The sequence below is a fragment of the Pristis pectinata genome, chromosome 31, assembly GCF_009764475.1.
Source record: "Pristis pectinata isolate sPriPec2 chromosome 31, sPriPec2.1.pri, whole genome shotgun sequence".
NCBI classification, from domain to species: domain Eukaryota; kingdom Metazoa; phylum Chordata; class Chondrichthyes; order Rhinopristiformes; family Pristidae; genus Pristis; species Pristis pectinata.
Window position 1 is genome coordinate 10,475,830 of NC_067435.1, and position 18,077 is coordinate 10,493,906.

Below are 18,077 nucleotides of genomic sequence, written 5' to 3' on the forward strand. Positions count from 1 at the left end.
CTCAGATATATCAATAGTCTTTTTCTGAAAATAAAAAGCTGGAAATCTGGAATTAAAACAGAAGGCATTGGAGGTTTGACGACAAAAGAGATTTCAAATGCTGGAAACAAAAAACTAGAACGCTGGAAGAACTCAGTGGACATACTTAGATTTAATACTATCTTTAATTTCTTCTGTGATCTCTGTTTGAACCACGTTTCATGTCACGTACCTTAAAGATGTTCAACAAAAATATAATGAATCTTCCAGTGAACTAGGTGAGTTTAAAGTGAGTGTACAGACAGGACTCTGGAGTGTTTAAAGGGATTGTGGAAACGGGGTATCAGTGATCGAGATTTGAACCATTGGGATTTCCAAACAATGGGATGGCGAATTATTAGATCTTTTGTATAATTTTGTTCCAAATAATCAATGAATTCTTTAAATTCATTTATTTTATCATATGCATTGCCAGCCCACTACCATTCACTTTAGTCTAAGATCTACCACAGTCAACCTGACCTTCATACCTTTAAAATGTTCTTTGTTTAGATTGAAGAGCATGGATTCACTTCATCTAGATCACTTCTGAACTTAAAGTAAACTTCTTTAAAGTAAATTTAGTGTCTGATACCATAGGGCCACAGTTTTCGTACAACTGTTTATTTCCCTGTGCTCTTAGCCTGACGTTATTTAGTGTCTGCGCCTCTTTAAGGAGGCAGGTGCTTTACCTGCGGCTCAGGGACAACCTGTCGGCCGAGGGCAGCAGCCGCTGAGCATCCTGGGACATGCAGGCACAGCAAGCCGCCGTTGTGTCGCTCGCACTACAACTCCCAGAAGGCAGTGGGCGCTCCCGTCCCAGCCAATGAGCGGGGGCGGACGGAGCGCAGGCGCAGAACACGACATTCGGGCAGCGTTCGCCTGGGAACAGAGCGACTTTTAACCCTCGGGGTTGATCCCTGACCTCGGAGTCCCCTTGGAAAGTGAGTGACCCCTCACCCCACAATTACCCCTCCCTCACTCACTCCCCCTCCCCTCCCCTCCCTACACACCCCTCAACCCCTCCAGCACCTACACCTCCCACACTCACCCCCCACACCCCCACCACCACCCCCTGTCACCCCCACACCCCCCTCCTCCACACACCCCACCCTTACCCCACAATTACCCCTCCCTCACTCACTCCCCCTCCCCTCCCCTACACACCCCTCAACCCCCCCAGCACCTACACCTCCCACACTCACTCCCCCCTCCCCTCCCTACACACCCCTCAACCCCGCCAGTACCCTACACCCCCCACACCCTCCTCCTCCACACCCCACCCTCAACCCACAATTACCCCTCCCTCACTCACTCCCCTCCCCTCCCCTCCCCTACACACCCCTCAACCCCCCAGCACCTACATCTCCCACACTCACCCCCCACACCACCCCCCGTCACCCCCACACCCCCCTCCTCCACACACACCCCACCCTTACCCCACAATTACCCCTCCCTCACTCACTCCCCCCTCCCCTCCCCTACACACCCCTCAACCCCCCCAGCACCTACATCTCCCACACTCACCCCCCACACCACCCCCCGTCACCCCCACACCCCCTCCACACACACCCCACCCTTACCCCACAATTACCCCTCCCTCACTCACTCCCCCTCCCCTCCCCTACACACCCCTCAACCCCCCCAGCACACTACACCCCCCACACCCTCACCACCACCCCGTCACCCCACACCCCCTCCACACACACCCCACCCTCACCCCACAATTACCCCTGCCTCCCTCACTCCCCCCTCCCCTCCCCTACACACCCCTCAACCACCCCAGCACCCTACACCTCCCACACTCACCCCCCACACCCCCACCATCACCCCCTGTCACCCCCACACCCCCCTCCTCCACACACACCCCACCCTCAACCCACAATTACCCCTCCCTCCCTCAATCACTCACTCCCCCTTCCCCCTACACACTCCACAACCCCACCCCCAGCAGAACCCTACACCTCCCACACCCCCAGCCCCTGTCACCCCCACACTCCTACCACACGCGGCTCCTCCACACACGCCCCACCCTCACCCCACAATTACCCCCTCACTCTCACTCCCGCCTCCTCTCCCCCCACACCCCTCAACCCCCCCAGCAGAACTCTACACCTCCCACACTCACCCCCCACACCACCACCACCCCGTCACCCCCACATTCCTACCACACCCCCTCGTCCACACACACCCTGTCCTCACCCCACAATTACCCCTCCCTCCCTCACTCACCCCCCACACAACCCCTCAACCCCACCCCCAACAGAACCCTACACCTCCCACACCCCCACCTTCACCCCGTCACCTCCACACACACCCACCCTCACCTCACAATTACCCCTCCATCACTCACTGACTCATTCCTACCCTCCCCCACACACCCTCAACCCCACCCCCAATAGAACCCTACACCTCCCACACTCACCCCCACACCACCACCACCCCGTCACCCCCACACTCCAACACACCCCTCCTCCCCGCAACCCCTCCCTCACTCACTGCCCCCAAACACCCCACCAGAACCCTACACCTCCCACACTCACCCACCACCCCCACCCTCACCCCCTCACCACCCCCACACTCCAACACAACCCCACATCCCCACCTTCACCTAATCACCCCCACACTCACCCCCACAACCGTCCTCCACACAACCCCTACATAGCCCCATCACCCCCCCACACTCCAACCCCACACCCCTCCTCCACACAAACCACCACCCTCACCCCCTGTAACCCCCACACTCACCCCCACACCCCTCCTCCACACAAACCACCACCCTCACCCCCTGTAACCCCCATACTCACCCCCACAACCCTCCACACAACCCCCCACACTCCATCAACCCCACACTCACCCCACACCCCTCCTCCACACACACACCCCACCCTCACAACCTCCACTCCCCCCACACACCCCCACACCCCTCCTCCACACACCCTCACCCCATCACACCCCCAACACCCCCACACTCACCCCATACAACCTTCCTCCATAGACCCCCACCCTAAACCCGTCATCCCACAAAACTCCGACCACACATCCGCCCACGCGTCCTCCACACACACCCACTCTCACCGTCTCTCACTCCCCCACTCATCCCTCCTCCACACACACCCTAAACTTGCCCCCTACACACACACCCCGCCCATACACACCCCATGTTCAACCCCCACTCGTCAACCTACCCCCAACAATCGACCCCCATACTCTCCCTTCCCTGCGCTCCAAACTCCTCCATGCTCCCCCTTCCCCTCCCCCTCCCGTCTCCCGTCATCCCCCTCCCCTCTCTCCCCATCTCCCCTCTTCCCCCCTCCCTGCCTCCCAGTCTCCCCACCTTCCCCCTCCCCTCTCCCTCCTCTCCCCCCTCCCTCCCCTCTCCCCCCCTCTCCCCCCTCCCTCCCCTCTCCCCCCTCTCCCCCCTCCCCTTCCCCCTCTCCCCCCTCCCCTTCCCCCTCTCCCCCCTCCCCTTCCCCCTCTCCTCCTCCCCTTCCCCCCTCCCCTCCCCTCCCCTTCCCCCCCTCCCCTCCCCTCCCCTTCCCCCATCCCCTCCCCTTCCCCCATCCCCTCCCCTTCCCCTTCCCCCATCCCCTCCCCTTCCCCCATCCCCTCCCCTCCCCTTCCCCCCTCCCCTTCCCCCTCCCCTCCCCTTCCCCCTCCCCTCCCCTTCCCCCCTCCCCTCCCCTCCCCTTCCCCCATCCAGCACCCCCTCCCCCTCTCCCCTCCCCCCTCCCCCTCTACCTCCCTGCCCTCCCCCCTCCCCCCTCTACCCACATCCCCTCCCTCGCTCCCCAACTGCCCCTCTCATCCTCCTCCCCCTCCCCCCTCCCCCTCCCCCTCTCTCCCTCCCCCTCCCCCCCTCCCCTCTCCCCTCCCCCCCTCCCCTCTCCCCTCCCCCCTCCCCCTCTACCTCCCTGCCCTCCCCCCTCCCCCCTCTACCCACATCCCCCTCCCTCGCTCCCCAACTGCCCCTCTCATCCTCCTCCCCCCTCCCCCTCCCCTCTCCCCCTCCCCCTCTCCCCTCCCCCTCCCCCTCCCCTCTCCCCTCTCCCCTCCCCCTCTCCCTCCCCTCCCCCTCTCCCTCTCCCCCTCCCCCTCTCCCCCTCCCCCTCTCCCCCTCCCCCTCCCCCTCTCCCCCTCCCCCTCTCCCCCTCCCCTCCCCCTCTCCCCCTCCCCCTCTCCCCCTCCCCTCCCCCTCTCCCTCCCTCTCCCCCTCCCCCATCCCTCTCCCCCTCCCCCCCTCCCCCTCCCCCTCCCCCTCCCCCCCTCCCCCTCCCCCTCCCCCTTCCCCCTTCCCCCTTCCCCCCTCCCCCCCTCCCCCTCCCTACCCCCCTCCCCCCTCCCCCTCCCTCCCCTCCCTCCCCTCCCTCCCCTCCCTCTCCCCCTCCCCTCCCCTCTCCTCTCCCTCCCCTCCCCTCTCCTCTCCCTCCTCCCTCCCCCACTCTCCCTTCTCCCTCCCCCTCTCCCTCCCCCTCTCCCTCCCTCCCTCCCCACTCCCCCTTCCCCATTCCCCCTCCCCCTTCCCTCTCACCCCCTTCCCCCTCCCCCTCTCCCCCTCTCCCTCCCCCTCTCCCCCCTCCCTCCCCCTCTCCCCCCTCCCTCCCCTCTCCCCCTCCCCCTTCCCCTCCCCCTCCCCCTTCCCTCCCCTCCCCTCTCCCCCCTCCCTCCCCTCCCCTCTCCCCCCTCCCTCCCCTCTCCCCCCTCCCTCCCCTCCCCTCTCCCCCCTCTCCCCCCTCCCCTCTCCCCCTCCCCTCTCCCCCCCTCCCCTCTCCCCCCTCCCCTCTCCCCCCTCCCCTCCCCTCTCCTCCCTCCCCTCCCCTCCCCTCTCTCCTCCCCCCCTCTCTCCCCCTCTCCCTCCCCCTCTCCCTCCCTCCCTCCCTCCCTCCCTCCGGCCCCTCTCCCTCCCTCCCTCCGGCCCCTCTCCCTCCCTCCCTCCCTCCCTCCCTCTCCCTCTCCCTCCCCCTCTCACCCTCTCCCTCCCCCCTCTCTCCCTCCCCCTCTCCCTCCCTCCCCTCCTCCCCCTCTCCCTCCCTCCGTCCCCCTCTCCGTCCCTCCCTCCTTCCCCCTCTCCCTCCCTCCCTCCCTCCCTCCCCCTCTCCCTCCACCCCTCCCTCCCCCTCTCCCTCCCCCCCTCCCTCCCCCTCTCCCTCCCCCCTCCCTCCCTCCCCCTCTCCCCCTCCCTCCCCCTCCCTCCCCCTCTCCCTCCCTCCCTCCCCCTCTCCCTCCCTCCCTCCCCCTCTCCCTCCCCCTCTCCCTCCCCCTCTCCCTCCCCCTCTCCATCCCTCCTTCCCTCCCCCTCTCCCTCCCTCCCTCCCCCTCTCCCTCCCTCCCTCCCACCCCCTCTCCCTCCCTCCCTCCCTCCCCCTCTCCCTCCCCCTCTCCCTCCCTCCCTCCCCCTCTCCCCCCCCTCTCCCCCCCTCTCCCCCTCTCCCCCCCTCTCCCCCTCTCCCCCCCCTCTCCCCCCCCTCTCCCCCCCCTCTCCCCTCTCCCCCTCTCCCCCCTCTCCCCCTCTCCCCCTCTCCCTCCCCACTCCCCCTCTCCCTCCCCACTCCCCCTTCCCCATTCCCCCTCCCCCTTCCCCCTCACCCCCTTCCCCCTCACCCCTCCCCTTCCCCCTTCCCCCTTCCCCTTCCCCCTTCCCCCTCCCCCTTCCCCTTCCCCCTTCCCCTTCCCCCTTCCCCCTCCCCCTTCCCCTTCCCCCTTCCCCCTCCCCCTTCCCCCTTCCCCCTCCCCCTTCCCCCTTCCCCCTCCCCCTTCCCCCTTCCCCCTCCCCCTTCCCCCTTCCCCCTCCCCCTTCCCCCTCCCCCTTCCCCCTCCCCCTTCCCCCTCCCCCTTCCCCCTCCCCCTTCCCTCCCCCTTCCCCTTCCCCCTCCCCCCTCCCCCCTTCCCCCTCCCTCCCCTCCCCCCTTCCCCCTCCCTCCCCTCCCCCCTTCCCCCTCCCTCCCCTCCCCCTTCCCCCTCCCTCCCCTCCCCCCTCCCCTCCCCTCCCCTCTCCCCCCTCCCCTCCCCTCTCCCCCCTCCCCTCCCCTCTCCTCTCCCTCCCCTCCCTTCCCCTCTCCTCTCCCCTCCCTTCCCCTCTCCTCTCCCTCCCCTCCCTTCCCCTCTCCTCTCCCTCCTCCCTCCCCCACTCTCCCTTCTCCCTCCCCCTCTCCCTCCCTCCCTCCCTCCCCCTCTCCCTCCCCACTCCCCCTTCCCCTCCCCACTCCCCCTTCCCCATTCCCCCTCCCCCTTCCCTCTCACCCCCTTCCCCCTCCCCCTCTCCCTCCCCCTCCCTCCCTCCCTCCCTTCCCCTCCCTCCCTCCCCCTCCCTCCCTCCCTTCCCCTCCCTTCCCCTCCCTCCCTCCCTCCCCCTCCCTCCCTCCCTCCCCCTCCCCCTCCCTCCCTCCCCCCCTCCCCCTCCCCCTCCCTCCCTCCCCCTCCCTCCCTCCCCACTCCCCCTCCCTCCCTCCCCACTACCCCCTCCCCCTCCCTCCCCACTCCCCCTCCCCCTCCCTCCCTCCCCACTCCCCCTCCCCCTCCCCCTCCCCCCCTCCCCACTCCCCCTCCCCACTCCCCACCTCCCCACTCCCCCCCCTCCTCCCCCCCTCCCCACTCCCCCTCCCCCCTCCCCACTCCCCCTCCCCCTCCCTCCCTCCCCCTCCCCCTCCCTCCCTCCCCACTCCCCCTCCCCACTCCCCCTCCCCACTCCCCCTTCCCCCTCCCCCTCCCCCTTCCCCCTCCCCTTCCCCCCTTCCCCCCTCCCCCCTCCCTCTCCCCTCTCCCCTTCCCCCCTCCCGCCTCCCCCCTTCCCCCCTCCCCCCTTCCCCCCTCCCCCTTCCCTCCTCCCCCTCTCCCCTCCCCCTTCCCCCTTCCCCCCTCCCCCTCCCCCTTCCCCACCTCCCCCACCTCTCCCACCTCCTCCCCCCTGCCCCCACACCTCCCCCCTCACCCTCCCCACCCCACCCCACTCCACCCCACCTCCCCTTGTCCCCCTCTCTGTCTGTCTGCCCTCTTCCCATTTCACAGTGTCTACCCTCCTTTCACTCTGGTTTTATAAATGGAGTTTGTTTAGATTCCAGTGACATTTTACCTCCCCTGTTTTGAAATTGATTGCCCAATCTTTTCCTGCTCCCTTTGATCACACAACTCTCATACAAGGTTGCTAAACATAGTGAGTGATTGATGCTGACATTTACAAGTGTTTGCTCCTTTTCTAACCTTTAGGTTCTGCAAGACCATCAGGGAGTGTTGAGCCCAAGACTCGAATACTGCACCCATATCTGTGTTTCCCCAGGTAAGTTAAATCGAAGTGGCCTGTCATCACTAAATGTCAAAGCCCTTACTTTCATCTTGGCTCACTCTCTAACACTTTTATAGCTTTTATTTTATTTGGTCCATATCTTTTTTCTTTTATTCCTTCAGCTGCAGATATATAACCTCTTGCGTAATTTTTCTTGTGAAACATGAGCAGTATTGTGCTTCATCTTCTTATCATCAGGAACCACAGATTTTATCTAATATTTAGACAACAGCAACACATCCACCAACCGGAGTTCACAAGGAAAGTCTCCCCCTTGAGCAAAGGACAATAAGATTCCTGATCACCGAATTAATTCCTGGGTAAAGGTTTCTGCTGTGGAGAATTTTTGAGTCTGACTTGGTCTGAACTCAATGAAGATCAGAAGAATGAGAAGTAGCACAGAGACGTATGCTGTTGTAAGAGGAATTAGCAGGGAAGATGATGAGACGTCACTTGCTCAGACTGGGGGTTCTAGAGCTAGGGAGGTACAGTCTGGGGTAAGGGGTCAACCATTGAGCAATGAGTTGAGAAACATCTTTACTCAAGAGATTACAAATCTTTGGACTTCTCTACCCCCAGAGAGCCAAGTCATTCAGTATGTTCAAGTCTGAGATTCATAGATTATTGGATATGAAGATGAGGGGAGAGTGGGGAAAGTGAACTGGATCAGCTGTGATTGTACTGAGCCAAGGCAAAAGGGATGACTCCTATTTATGTTCTTAAAAAGATGTTAAATGGCAGCTGGAGCTCTAATTTCCCATCCTCTTCACCTCGATTGTGTAGGAGTCTGACTACATTGACTAAAAGGTTTAAGGAATATGGAGCAAATGACAATATATACAACTAGATCACAAATCAGCCCAGATCTCATTGAAGGATGAAACATTTGTGCAGAGCTGAATGGCCTCCTTTTTGTTTGCTGATTGCTTTGCAAGGGTGTTGGTGTTGGTTCCTCTGCCCTGCCTGAGGAAGGTGCCTTTGTCCTCTCTGTTTACCAACATGCAAGATGACAGTCTTCTCATCTCCTTCGTATGCAGTCCCTCGGGATTGAGGATGACTCGCCTCCGCTCTGATTCTGTGGGTTCTGAGGTAGCTCGTATTTGGGAACGGTAGACTCATCCACAGATGAGGCAGGGGGTGTTTGACAGGGTGGATTGGTGTGAGGCTGTGCACTCCTCCCGCTGTTTTTGCAGGACTGCATTGTGCTCTTAATGCAAGAACACAATGTACTCAACACCATCCTGAACATTTCTCCGCTTTGAGCGGTCACGGTCCGGAGGTTCTGAGGGGTAAGTGGGGATGAAGCAGTATAGTGACTGCAGGGAATTGGTGGTTGGTTTATTATTGTCCCAGGTACCGAGGTACAGTGAAAAGCTTTATTTTGCATGCCATCCATACAGATAATTTCATCACATCAGTGCATCGAAGTAGTACAGGGGAAAAGCAATGACAGAATGCAGAATATAGTGTTACAGTTACAGAGAAAGTGCAGCACAGGCAGACAATAAGGTGCAAAGCCACAATGAGGTAGATTGTGAGGTCAAGAGTCCATCTTATGGTACAAGAGGTTTGTTCACTCATCTTATAACAGCGTGATAGAAGCTGACCTTGAGACTGGTGATACGCACTTTCAGGCTTTTTGTACCTCCTGCCTGATGGGAGGGGGAGAACAGAGAATGTCTGGGGTGGGAGGGGTCTTTGATTATCTTGGTTGCTTTTCCGAGGCAGCGAGAAGTGTAGACATGTGTATACAGGAGTGCTGCTGCCTCAAGTCCAGTAACTTAGGTTCAATCCTGTACATTCTGCGACTGCATGGGTTTCTCCTGGGTGAAGATGAGACTGCAGATGTGAGAATCTGCTGGAGGAAGTCAGCAAGTCAAACAGCATCTGTGGAGGGGAAAGGAATCGTCGACGTTTCAGATGATGCAGGGTCTCGACCTGAAACATTGACAATTTCTTCTCCCCCGGTTGCGCTGCTCGAGCCGCTGAGTTCCTCCAGCAGATTGTTTGTTTCTCCTGGATGCTTCGGTTTCCCACTGCCTCTAAAGACTGGTTGGTAAGTTGATTACCTGCAGAAAATTACACGTAGTGTAGTAGAATCAGGGTAGAGTTGATGGGCATGTGTGGCAGAATAGGTTGCCAGGATATAGGTGGGGAAGTGGGATCACATAAGAGACTGCAGATGCTGAAATCTGAAGCAAAAATTAGAAATTAGTTATTAGTTTATTATTATCACATGTACCGAGATACAGAGAAAAGCTTTTGTTTGCGTGCCATCCAGACAGATCATTCCATATGTAAGTACATCGAGGTAATATAAAAAGGACAAAAACACAGAATGCAAAATATAGTGTTACAGTTACAGGGAAAGTGCAGTGCAGGTAGACAAATAAAGTGTAAGTGCCATGACAAGGTGAACTGAGAGATCATCTTTAGCATATAAGAGGTTCTTTCAAGAGTCTGATAACTGGGATAGAAGCTGGCCTTGAGTCTGGTGTTCTCAAACTTCTGTAAGTTCTGCCCGATGGGAGGGGGGCAGAAGAGAGAATGACCAGGGTGGGAGGGGTCCTTGATTATGTTGGCTGCTTTCCCGAGGCAGTAGGAAGTGTAGACAGAGTCAGTGGATGGTAGGCTGGTGGAGGAACTCAGTGAGTCGAGCAGCATCTGTGGGGGGAAAAGGAATTGTCACTGTTTCAGGTCGAGGCCCTGCATCACCCAAAACGTTGACAGCTCCTTTTTCCCCCACAGATGCAGCCCGATCCACTGAGTTCCACCAGCAGATTGTTTTTCAGGGAATGGGATTGATGGTCTAAAAGCTAGCACAGATCCCATTGGCTAAAGGGCCTCCTTCTACATCATAATGAAGTATGGAGAAAATAAAATTTCTTCAATTTCTTTTGAGCACATCCTTAAATCTTTCCCTCTATCCATCTGGTGAGCTCTTCCTGTGACAGAGCTGGGAATATAGTGTGTACTTCAGGAGTCTGCTGTCCTGCCCAACAGCACTAGCCAAGTGTGAATGGATCCTTGACGCTTTTAACATAGAACACAGCACAGTACAGCACGGGAACAGGCCCTTCAGCCCACGATGTCCATGCTGAACATGATGCCAAGTTAAACTAAACCTATCTGCCTGCACATGGTCCAAATCCCTCTATTCCCTCAAGTCTGCTTCCAGCACCACCCCTGGCAGTGCATTCCAGGCACCTATTACACCATGTGTAAAAAAAAATAAAATCTACCCCGCACATCTCCTTTAAATTCTCTCCCTCCTCACAAATCTATATCCTTTAATATTTGACATTTCTACCCTGGGAAAAAGACTCTACCTTATCTACTGTATGCCTCTCATGGTTTTATATATTTCTATCAGCTCTCCCCTCAGCCTTTGACGCTCCAGAGAAAACACTCCAATTTGTCCAACCTCTTTTGGCCACGGAGAGGAAATTGATGTTGATTCACTTATCCTTCCAGTGGATTTGGGGGATTTAGCATTCCTGTAATGTTGTAGAAAAAGTCAGTTTTAATTCCATTACTGAAGTGCTTGATGTTTGCCATCAAGTTCCAGAAACAGAAAATGTTCATTTTCGGAGCATATTCACTGTTTAACATCGCTCATCGAGCAGCTCAAAATTAGCAGAAGTTTCTGTTAATTGTAATCTCCCCAATTCAGGTGGTTGTTTTCCGGAGCTTTTGTGTTGAACTCCTTTGGTTGCTCTGTCACATCACCCTTCTGTTTATTATTTAACACACGCATCTTGAGTTATGCCACTGAGATCAGTTTCACTGACTCTCTGAGCAGTGCAGAGAGAGAGAGGGGCACTTTGACGAGCTCTGCTAAGATAATAGAGTACCCTGCCTTAAAACCAGTTCATTTCAAATGGTGTGGCATTAGGACCCATTGGGATCCTGCTATGTGTTTTCCTGCTGTCGGCCCAATAATATTCCTGTGAATGGGAGTGGTGACCAGAGAGCTCTGCACTTTGAAAGGCTTGCAGTGAGTGAAGTACTTGGTTGAATGTGGAACAGCCCCTCTGCTGGAACACTGCCTGTGCGCTGGGCTGCAGAGCCACAATGAAGTGTCTTTGTGTGAAGTGAAACAGATCACAGCAACAGGGTTGCTGCGTGCAGATGGGAGGTGAGATAATCTTGCACTCACTCCATACTTTCACTGGCGAGTACTGACAGACGATTGAAAAGAAGTTGCTTTCAGAAGAATCATTTCAGTTTGTGGTTTGGATGCCTCGGAGGTGAAGAAATTTTTAGCACACTGTTACACAATCAATGGTTCTGGTGAGTTTTCTTTAAGCGAACAAAACGTGTCATTTGGAAACTTCAAAGAACTGTGCCTGATGCCTGTTTGAGGTGCTCACTGCCTATTCCCTGCTTAGTTTAAACAGGTAGCCACTGCTGACCGAAATCCGACCGTGATCCTCACAGTTAGTGGCACAGTGTCAGATCGGGAGACTTTTCCTTAGTATTCTGGAGAACTGCCTTCCCAATTCAATTCTGAGATATGCAAAATCATTCAAATGAATACCCCTCCAAGACTTGAAACAATGAAGCATTTTATTCCTCAAGTGATTTATTTCCTGTGTCTTCTGTGTGCTGCAGAATGGTATGGCTCACAGGACTCTGTGGGGTCTGCCACTGAGCGGGAGGTTGGGGGGTGGTGTGGTGTGGTGGTTGGGTTAGTTAATGGTTCGATCAGGCGACTGGTGACGAAACATTGGTCTGTGGGCGCAAACTGAACCCTCGCAACCTCAAGGCATGTAGTGCAAATGGGAAGTGAATCATAATGCTTGGTCCAACACAGCCTGAACAGTTTAATGGTCATAGCTATGTGCAGAGGGTTGAGAAACTGGAATTATTCACCTCTACGCCGAGAAGGGTAAGGAGGAAGGCCAGTGTGTTTGGACCCCTGAACCCGTAGAGATCATGGCTGAAGAGTGACCTAACACTAAATACCAGCCTTTTATCCCCAAACAGTAATGTACCCCTTAACAGCTTTGGGTAATAAAAGCTATCAATTTCAGATTAAATACTTAATATTCCTAATAAGGCATTATTAAATCAATGATTATTTTTAAAATAGCAACTGAACTGACATTAATTGGCATTTGTGACAAGAGAATTCCAAATCTCTATCCCCTTCATGTTTCTGAATTTCACTCCTTGAATTTCACTGTCAGTTTCAGACCATGTCTCCAGTCCTAGATTTGTGTAAATTTAGTTTTTTTTATTTAAATGAAAACTACAGTATGTTGGGCTTTGTAAATAGAGTTCAAATGCAAGGAAGTCATGGTGAGCCTTTATGAAAGACTGCTTCAGACACAACTGGAGAGGTCTGTCCAGTTGTGGGTGCAACAGTTTATTGGTATTGGTATATTATTGTCACTTGTACCGAGGTACAGTGAAAAGCTTGTCTTACAAACCGATCGTACAGGTCAATTCATTACACACTGCAGGTTACATTGAGTTAGTACAAAGTGCATTGATGTAGTACAGGCAAAAACAGTAACAGTACAAAGACTTTGGAAGGGTTGCAGAAGAGATGCACTAGTATGATTCCAGTGCTGAGGAATTTTGGTTATGTAGATTGACTGGAGAAACTGCTTTTTTTGGAACAGAGGAGGCTGCAGGGCAACTGACTGAGATGTTTAAAATCATGAAGGGTATAGAAGAGAGACACTTCCCACTGTCGGAAACATCATAAACTAGGGTTGTAGAATGAAAGTGATGGCAATAGAACCAAAAGTGACACGAGGAGAAACATTTTGACAGCTGGAAGGTATTGTCAGGGGAAGAAGTGGAGGCAGATTTAATTGTAGAATTCAAAAGAGAGATAGTTAAGTATCTGAAAGGAAAGCATTTACAGGACTAAGGAGAGAGGCTGAGGGAAAGGGACTAGCTGGATTGCTCTTGTATAGGAACTGATACAGCATTGATGGGCTGAATGACCTCTTTCTATTGCTTTAATCAGAGGGTAACACATTGGCGTGGAGAGGAGATTGGCTGGCTAACAATAAACGAAGAACAGGCATTACTGGGTCTTTTGCTAGTGGAAAGAAGATGTAAAGAATGATGTGGTGGGCCTCAGCTTTTTACAATTTGTATAAATGACTTAGATGAAGGCACTGAAGGTATGGTTGCTAAATTAATGATGCAGAAATAGAAAGAAAAGTAAGTTGTGAAGAGGACAAGGAGGCTACAAAGGAGTATGGATGTTACGTGAAGTGTGGCAAATGAATGTAACCTATTCCATCCCACCAGCCCCTACCCCTCGCCCACAAATTTGAACTCTACAATGTTTCTCTCTCCTGGTCCTTATCTGCAGTGTGTATCTGGCTAATGAAGTTAACTCGGGTCACTATTTTAGGTAATTGGCTCTCAAGGATAATCTCTGTATCATGGAAGAAGTTCAAGCACCCAAGTCAAGGACTAAAGGCATTGTCTCAAATTTAAAGCCAAGTTTGATCGAAAACACTTCTATACGTAGAGTGAAAAATGTAGAACTCGTGTCTGCAAGTGGCAATTAAGTCCAGGTCAATTTCTAATTTTAAGTTATGAATTTTAAATTATGAATTGAATAGTGTTATTCTATTATTAATTTATAAGTAGTTAATCTGATTGATACTGGTTTGGCAAGCTCTTTGGTTCTATTAATTACGCAGCTTCCAAATGGCAACACGTCAAAATAACTTCTTCTTGGGCAGCCCCTCAGGATCGAAGAGGATTTGCTTCCGCTCCAGGTTTTTGGGTTTTGAAGTGGTTGATGAGGCCAGTGTAGGAAATGCAGATGGGGCAGATGGGTGGGTCGTTTGTGAGGCAGTGCATTACCTATCTGCAGCTTCTTTATGCTCCAGATGCATGGACTCAAGGTCAATACCATCTGAATGCTCCTTCTTCACTTTGAGTGGGTCGTGAGCTAAAGATTCCTAAGAGTCAGGGGGATGTTACATTTCTTTGCATCTTTTCTGTTGTCTGCCTGGTAATCTCTCCAGGTGATGGAGCTTGGAATAGAGCATCTGTTTCAGGAGTCTGATGTGTAGCCTATGTCAATCGCATGTCGGACAATGTAGTCAATTGAGTGTAACTAGGGCCTCAGTGCTGGAGACATTGACCCTGGGTGAGGTCACTGAGGTTGGTTCACTTCTCTTTCAATGAATGTAGAGAATTTTGAAGAGATGTTGATGGTATCTCTCCAGTGCTTGAGTTGTCTGCTGTAGGCAGTCCAGGTCTCAGATACAGTAGGAGGGACAGAGATCAATGCTGTCCGGTGGACCATGAGTTTTGTGCTAAGCCTGAGACCTTGATCTTCGAACACCTTCTTCCTCAGTCAACCAAAGGCAGTGCTGGTGCACTGAAGGCGATGATGAGTTTAGTCAGCAATGTCTGCCTTTACCAAAGGAGCATGGCAGATGCAACATGAACGCCAGCCATTGAGCCCAGCTGTGAGGAGTAGTCCTCACCCCACCCATTCCCCATGGGGCTTTATCCCTTCAGCACTCTACCTAATTCTATTAAATGTTGACATGGACTCTGCTTCACTTTCAAACATTGATATACTCTGGAGCTACAAGATCCTTGGACTTGAACCCACAAAGCTCTGAGTTAGAGCTGTCAGCACAAATACTGAGTTAGGACTGATATCTTCAAGATAAAGACAATATCAGGGCATCCTACTGGCATCAGAATAGGGCAGGGCAAGGCCACGCCTGTCAATGCATATTTCTACAGCTAATGGTTGCCCGTCAATTCAAGGCAGTAGTTAATATTTGACTAGAAAATGTCCTTTCTGTGCCAAAGCTGGCGTTGTAGTTAGCTGATTGTGATAGAAAAGCTATTGCATGTTGTGGTTGTGCATTTTAGATGTGCATCCTCAATTGGACCTTGATTTTGTTTTTACTGGTGCAACAGTGCCTTTGTGTTCATGGTGAATGTGGGTGCAGAAGGGAGGAGGCAATGCTTGGAGTTGGAGTTGCCAACCCTTCCAGATTGTAAAGGGGTGTCCCAGAATCAAATAAAATCTCCTAGAGACTACTGAAAGGTAAACCTATTCATCAGTATGAAGAAGGTTGTATACATCCAGACGGCTTATTGCAGTGGATACGTGCATGGGGATTGAAACAGCCAAGCTGACGAATTTGAGGGGTCAACCTTCCTGTCCAATGCTTGCATCAGGGCAGTTGCACCTGTTGGATAATCTTCCTCCCCACCTCTCTCATATAGGGTCACTGTGGAAGTTGAGTACCAGGGAACTTGCTTGGTTAAGCTGCAGAGTACAGCAAAACTCTGATAATCTGGCATCTGAATGTTCGGAAATCCAGATGGTCCAGCATCTGATTCACTCCAGGCTGTGAGCCATGGGCCCAGAGCTGGGGGTACGGAGTGCGGCCAGAGCTGGGGGTACGGAGTACAGCCAGGGCCGTGGTTCCAGTCTGTGGACTGGGTGTGCAGTCGGGGCTGGGATCCAGAACACCAGGGGTCAGGAACATAAGATGTCTTTATTAGTCACGTGTACATCGAAACACACAGTGAAATGCACCTTTTGCATAGAGTGTTCTGGGGGCAGCCCATAAGTGTCGCCATGCTTCTGGCACCAACATAGCATGCCCACATCTTCCTAACCCGTACATCTTTGGAATGTGGGAGGAAACCGGAGCACCCCGAGGAAACCCACGCAGACACGGGGAGAACCTACAAACCCCTTACAGACAGTGGCGGGAATTGAACCTGGGTTGCTGGCGCTGTAAAGCATTTCGCTAACCACTACACTACCGTGCCTGGTGGGTTTGCAGCAGGAATTGGGGTCCAGTGTGCTTGTATGTTTCCTGCTCCCTTCAAACTCACTGGGTTCACTGAAAAATTTATTATACCATTGTGTAATATGTTTTTAAAAAAAGTGAAGTGCAAGCATATTGGGTGTTATTTGGAGTAGCATCTGATAGTCCAGGAAACCTGCTAGTCCGACACAGCCAAAGTCCGAAGATTTATCGGAGTTTTACTGTACGATGGAGAGGGATGGCCCTTAAGACCAGTGGGGCCTGAAATCACTGCACAGAGCTGATACTTTATTGAAGATTGTGGACTTCAGGAACGGGGGGGTCGGGAGAACACGCACCAGACCTCATTGAGGGGTCAGCGGTGGAAAAGGTAAGCAGCTTCAAGTTCCTGGGCATCAACATCTCAGAGGATCTATCCTGGGCCCAACACATTGATGCAATCACAAAGAAGGCACGCCAGCAGCTCTACTTTGTTAGGAGTTTGAGGAGATTCGGTATGTCACCAAAGACTCTTGCAAATTTCTACAGGTGTACAGTGGAGAGCATTCTGACTGGTTACATCACTGCCTGGTATGGAGCCTCCAATGCACAGGATCGAAAGAGGCTGCAGAGGGTTGTAGACTCAGCCAGCTCCATCATGAGCACAACCCTCTCTGCCGTAGAGGACATCTTCAAGAGACGGTGCCTCAAGAAGGTAGCATTCATCACTTAGGACTGTCACCACCCGGGACATGCCCCCTTCATGTTACTAGCATCGGGGAGGAGGTACAGGAGCCTGAAGACCCACACTCAGCATTCCAGGAGCACCTTCTTCCCCTCCGCCATCAGATTTATGAATGGTCCATGAACACTACCTCATTGTTACTCTTTTGCACTATTTAGCTTTATAACTTACAGTACTTTTTATGTCTTTATGTCTTCCACTGTACTCCTGCCTCAAAACAACAAATTTCACAACATATGTCAGTGATAATAAACCTGGTTCTGAAGATGAAGACCGGGGTGAGGAGACCTTCCCAGCTCAGTCCAACCCGCTTGGCTTTAGGTTGGAGGTTAATATCAATGCGGTTTTATCGCATGACTTATTGTAAAAGATGCAAGCAAGTCTGTTGCCATACATCATACAATGAAACCCCTCCCCAGAATAGATCCAAACAGAGTTAGCATCCCAACTTAGAGATACAGATCTAGCTGGCACCAGGCTTCGTATACATAATGTAGGGCTGATTCACCCACGGAACGAGAGGGACTGCCTCAGAGCCAGAGGAAAATCTGTGGGATAACACCATACCCCATCCCCCATGTTGGACAAGGCCCTTGGCAACCACAGAGGCAGAACTTCCTGGCAGGCTGTGATTGACCTGTCTGGTTTGACATTAGACGAGGCCCTCTCCAGTAAAATCATACTGTGGTTCTGGTTACATCAGGGCAGAGAAGGGGGTGGAGAGACGAGGTGGGGGGGCATCATAATATTTTGGAGGACCCGGCCCATTGAGTGGACCCAGTCCACTGTTGACCTCTGCTTCGCACCAGGCTTGTTACAGAGGGGTGGAGGGGAGGTGGCTAAAATCCCAACCCATGTTTTGTCCCAGCTATGCTTTTACCACTGATTTCTAACAGTATTTGTTGCAAGCACTACATACACAACAACTGCTTCAAACAATTGGCCAATTTTCAAATTAGTTGAGCCTCACTCACTTCTAATGATAATCCTCTTCCTAATGTTCAACTTGGTTAACTAGTAACTGCTCCGAGAACCAAGCTGTATTATACCACTGTTAATTACAGCATTGTTTTTTTTTGAAACAGGCTATCTCTTTGCAAGATGCACAATGTGGCTAGTTGCACTGTATCCCTGGGATCACTGGGATTGATGCAGCTCCTGGGAATTTCCTGGACCTGGAGCATTGCTGCCAGTTTGGGCATTTATCTAGGAACTGGAGGATGGAGGTTTATTCGAATCGTGTTGAAAACTGCCCCTAGAGATATCTTGT

At 53.5% G+C, this 18,077-nt stretch overlaps 1 protein-coding gene across 6 annotated transcripts in view; it reads left to right on the forward strand.

Moving 5' to 3' along the window:
- Window positions 1-238: 238 nt before the first annotated feature.
- The window catches only part of LOC127585045 (long-chain fatty acid transport protein 1-like), a 57,596-nt gene continuing 39,757 nt past the window's right edge, over window positions 239-18,077 (forward strand). The window contains exons 1-3 of one of the 6 annotated variants that reach the window (XM_052042179.1): window positions 239-257; window positions 7,222-7,291; window positions 17,893-18,075. In XM_052042179.1, coding sequence (XP_051898139.1) covers window positions 17,909-18,075 — 167 coding nt within the window. In that variant the 5' untranslated portion in view covers window positions 239-257; window positions 7,222-7,291; window positions 17,893-17,908. Of the gene's footprint in view, window positions 258-868; window positions 963-7,221; window positions 7,292-11,229; window positions 11,591-12,054; window positions 12,189-17,892; window positions 18,076-18,077 lie in introns of those variants that run through there. The other 5 variants (XM_052042178.1, XM_052042177.1, XM_052042180.1 and 2 more) reach the window with 5 other exon arrangements.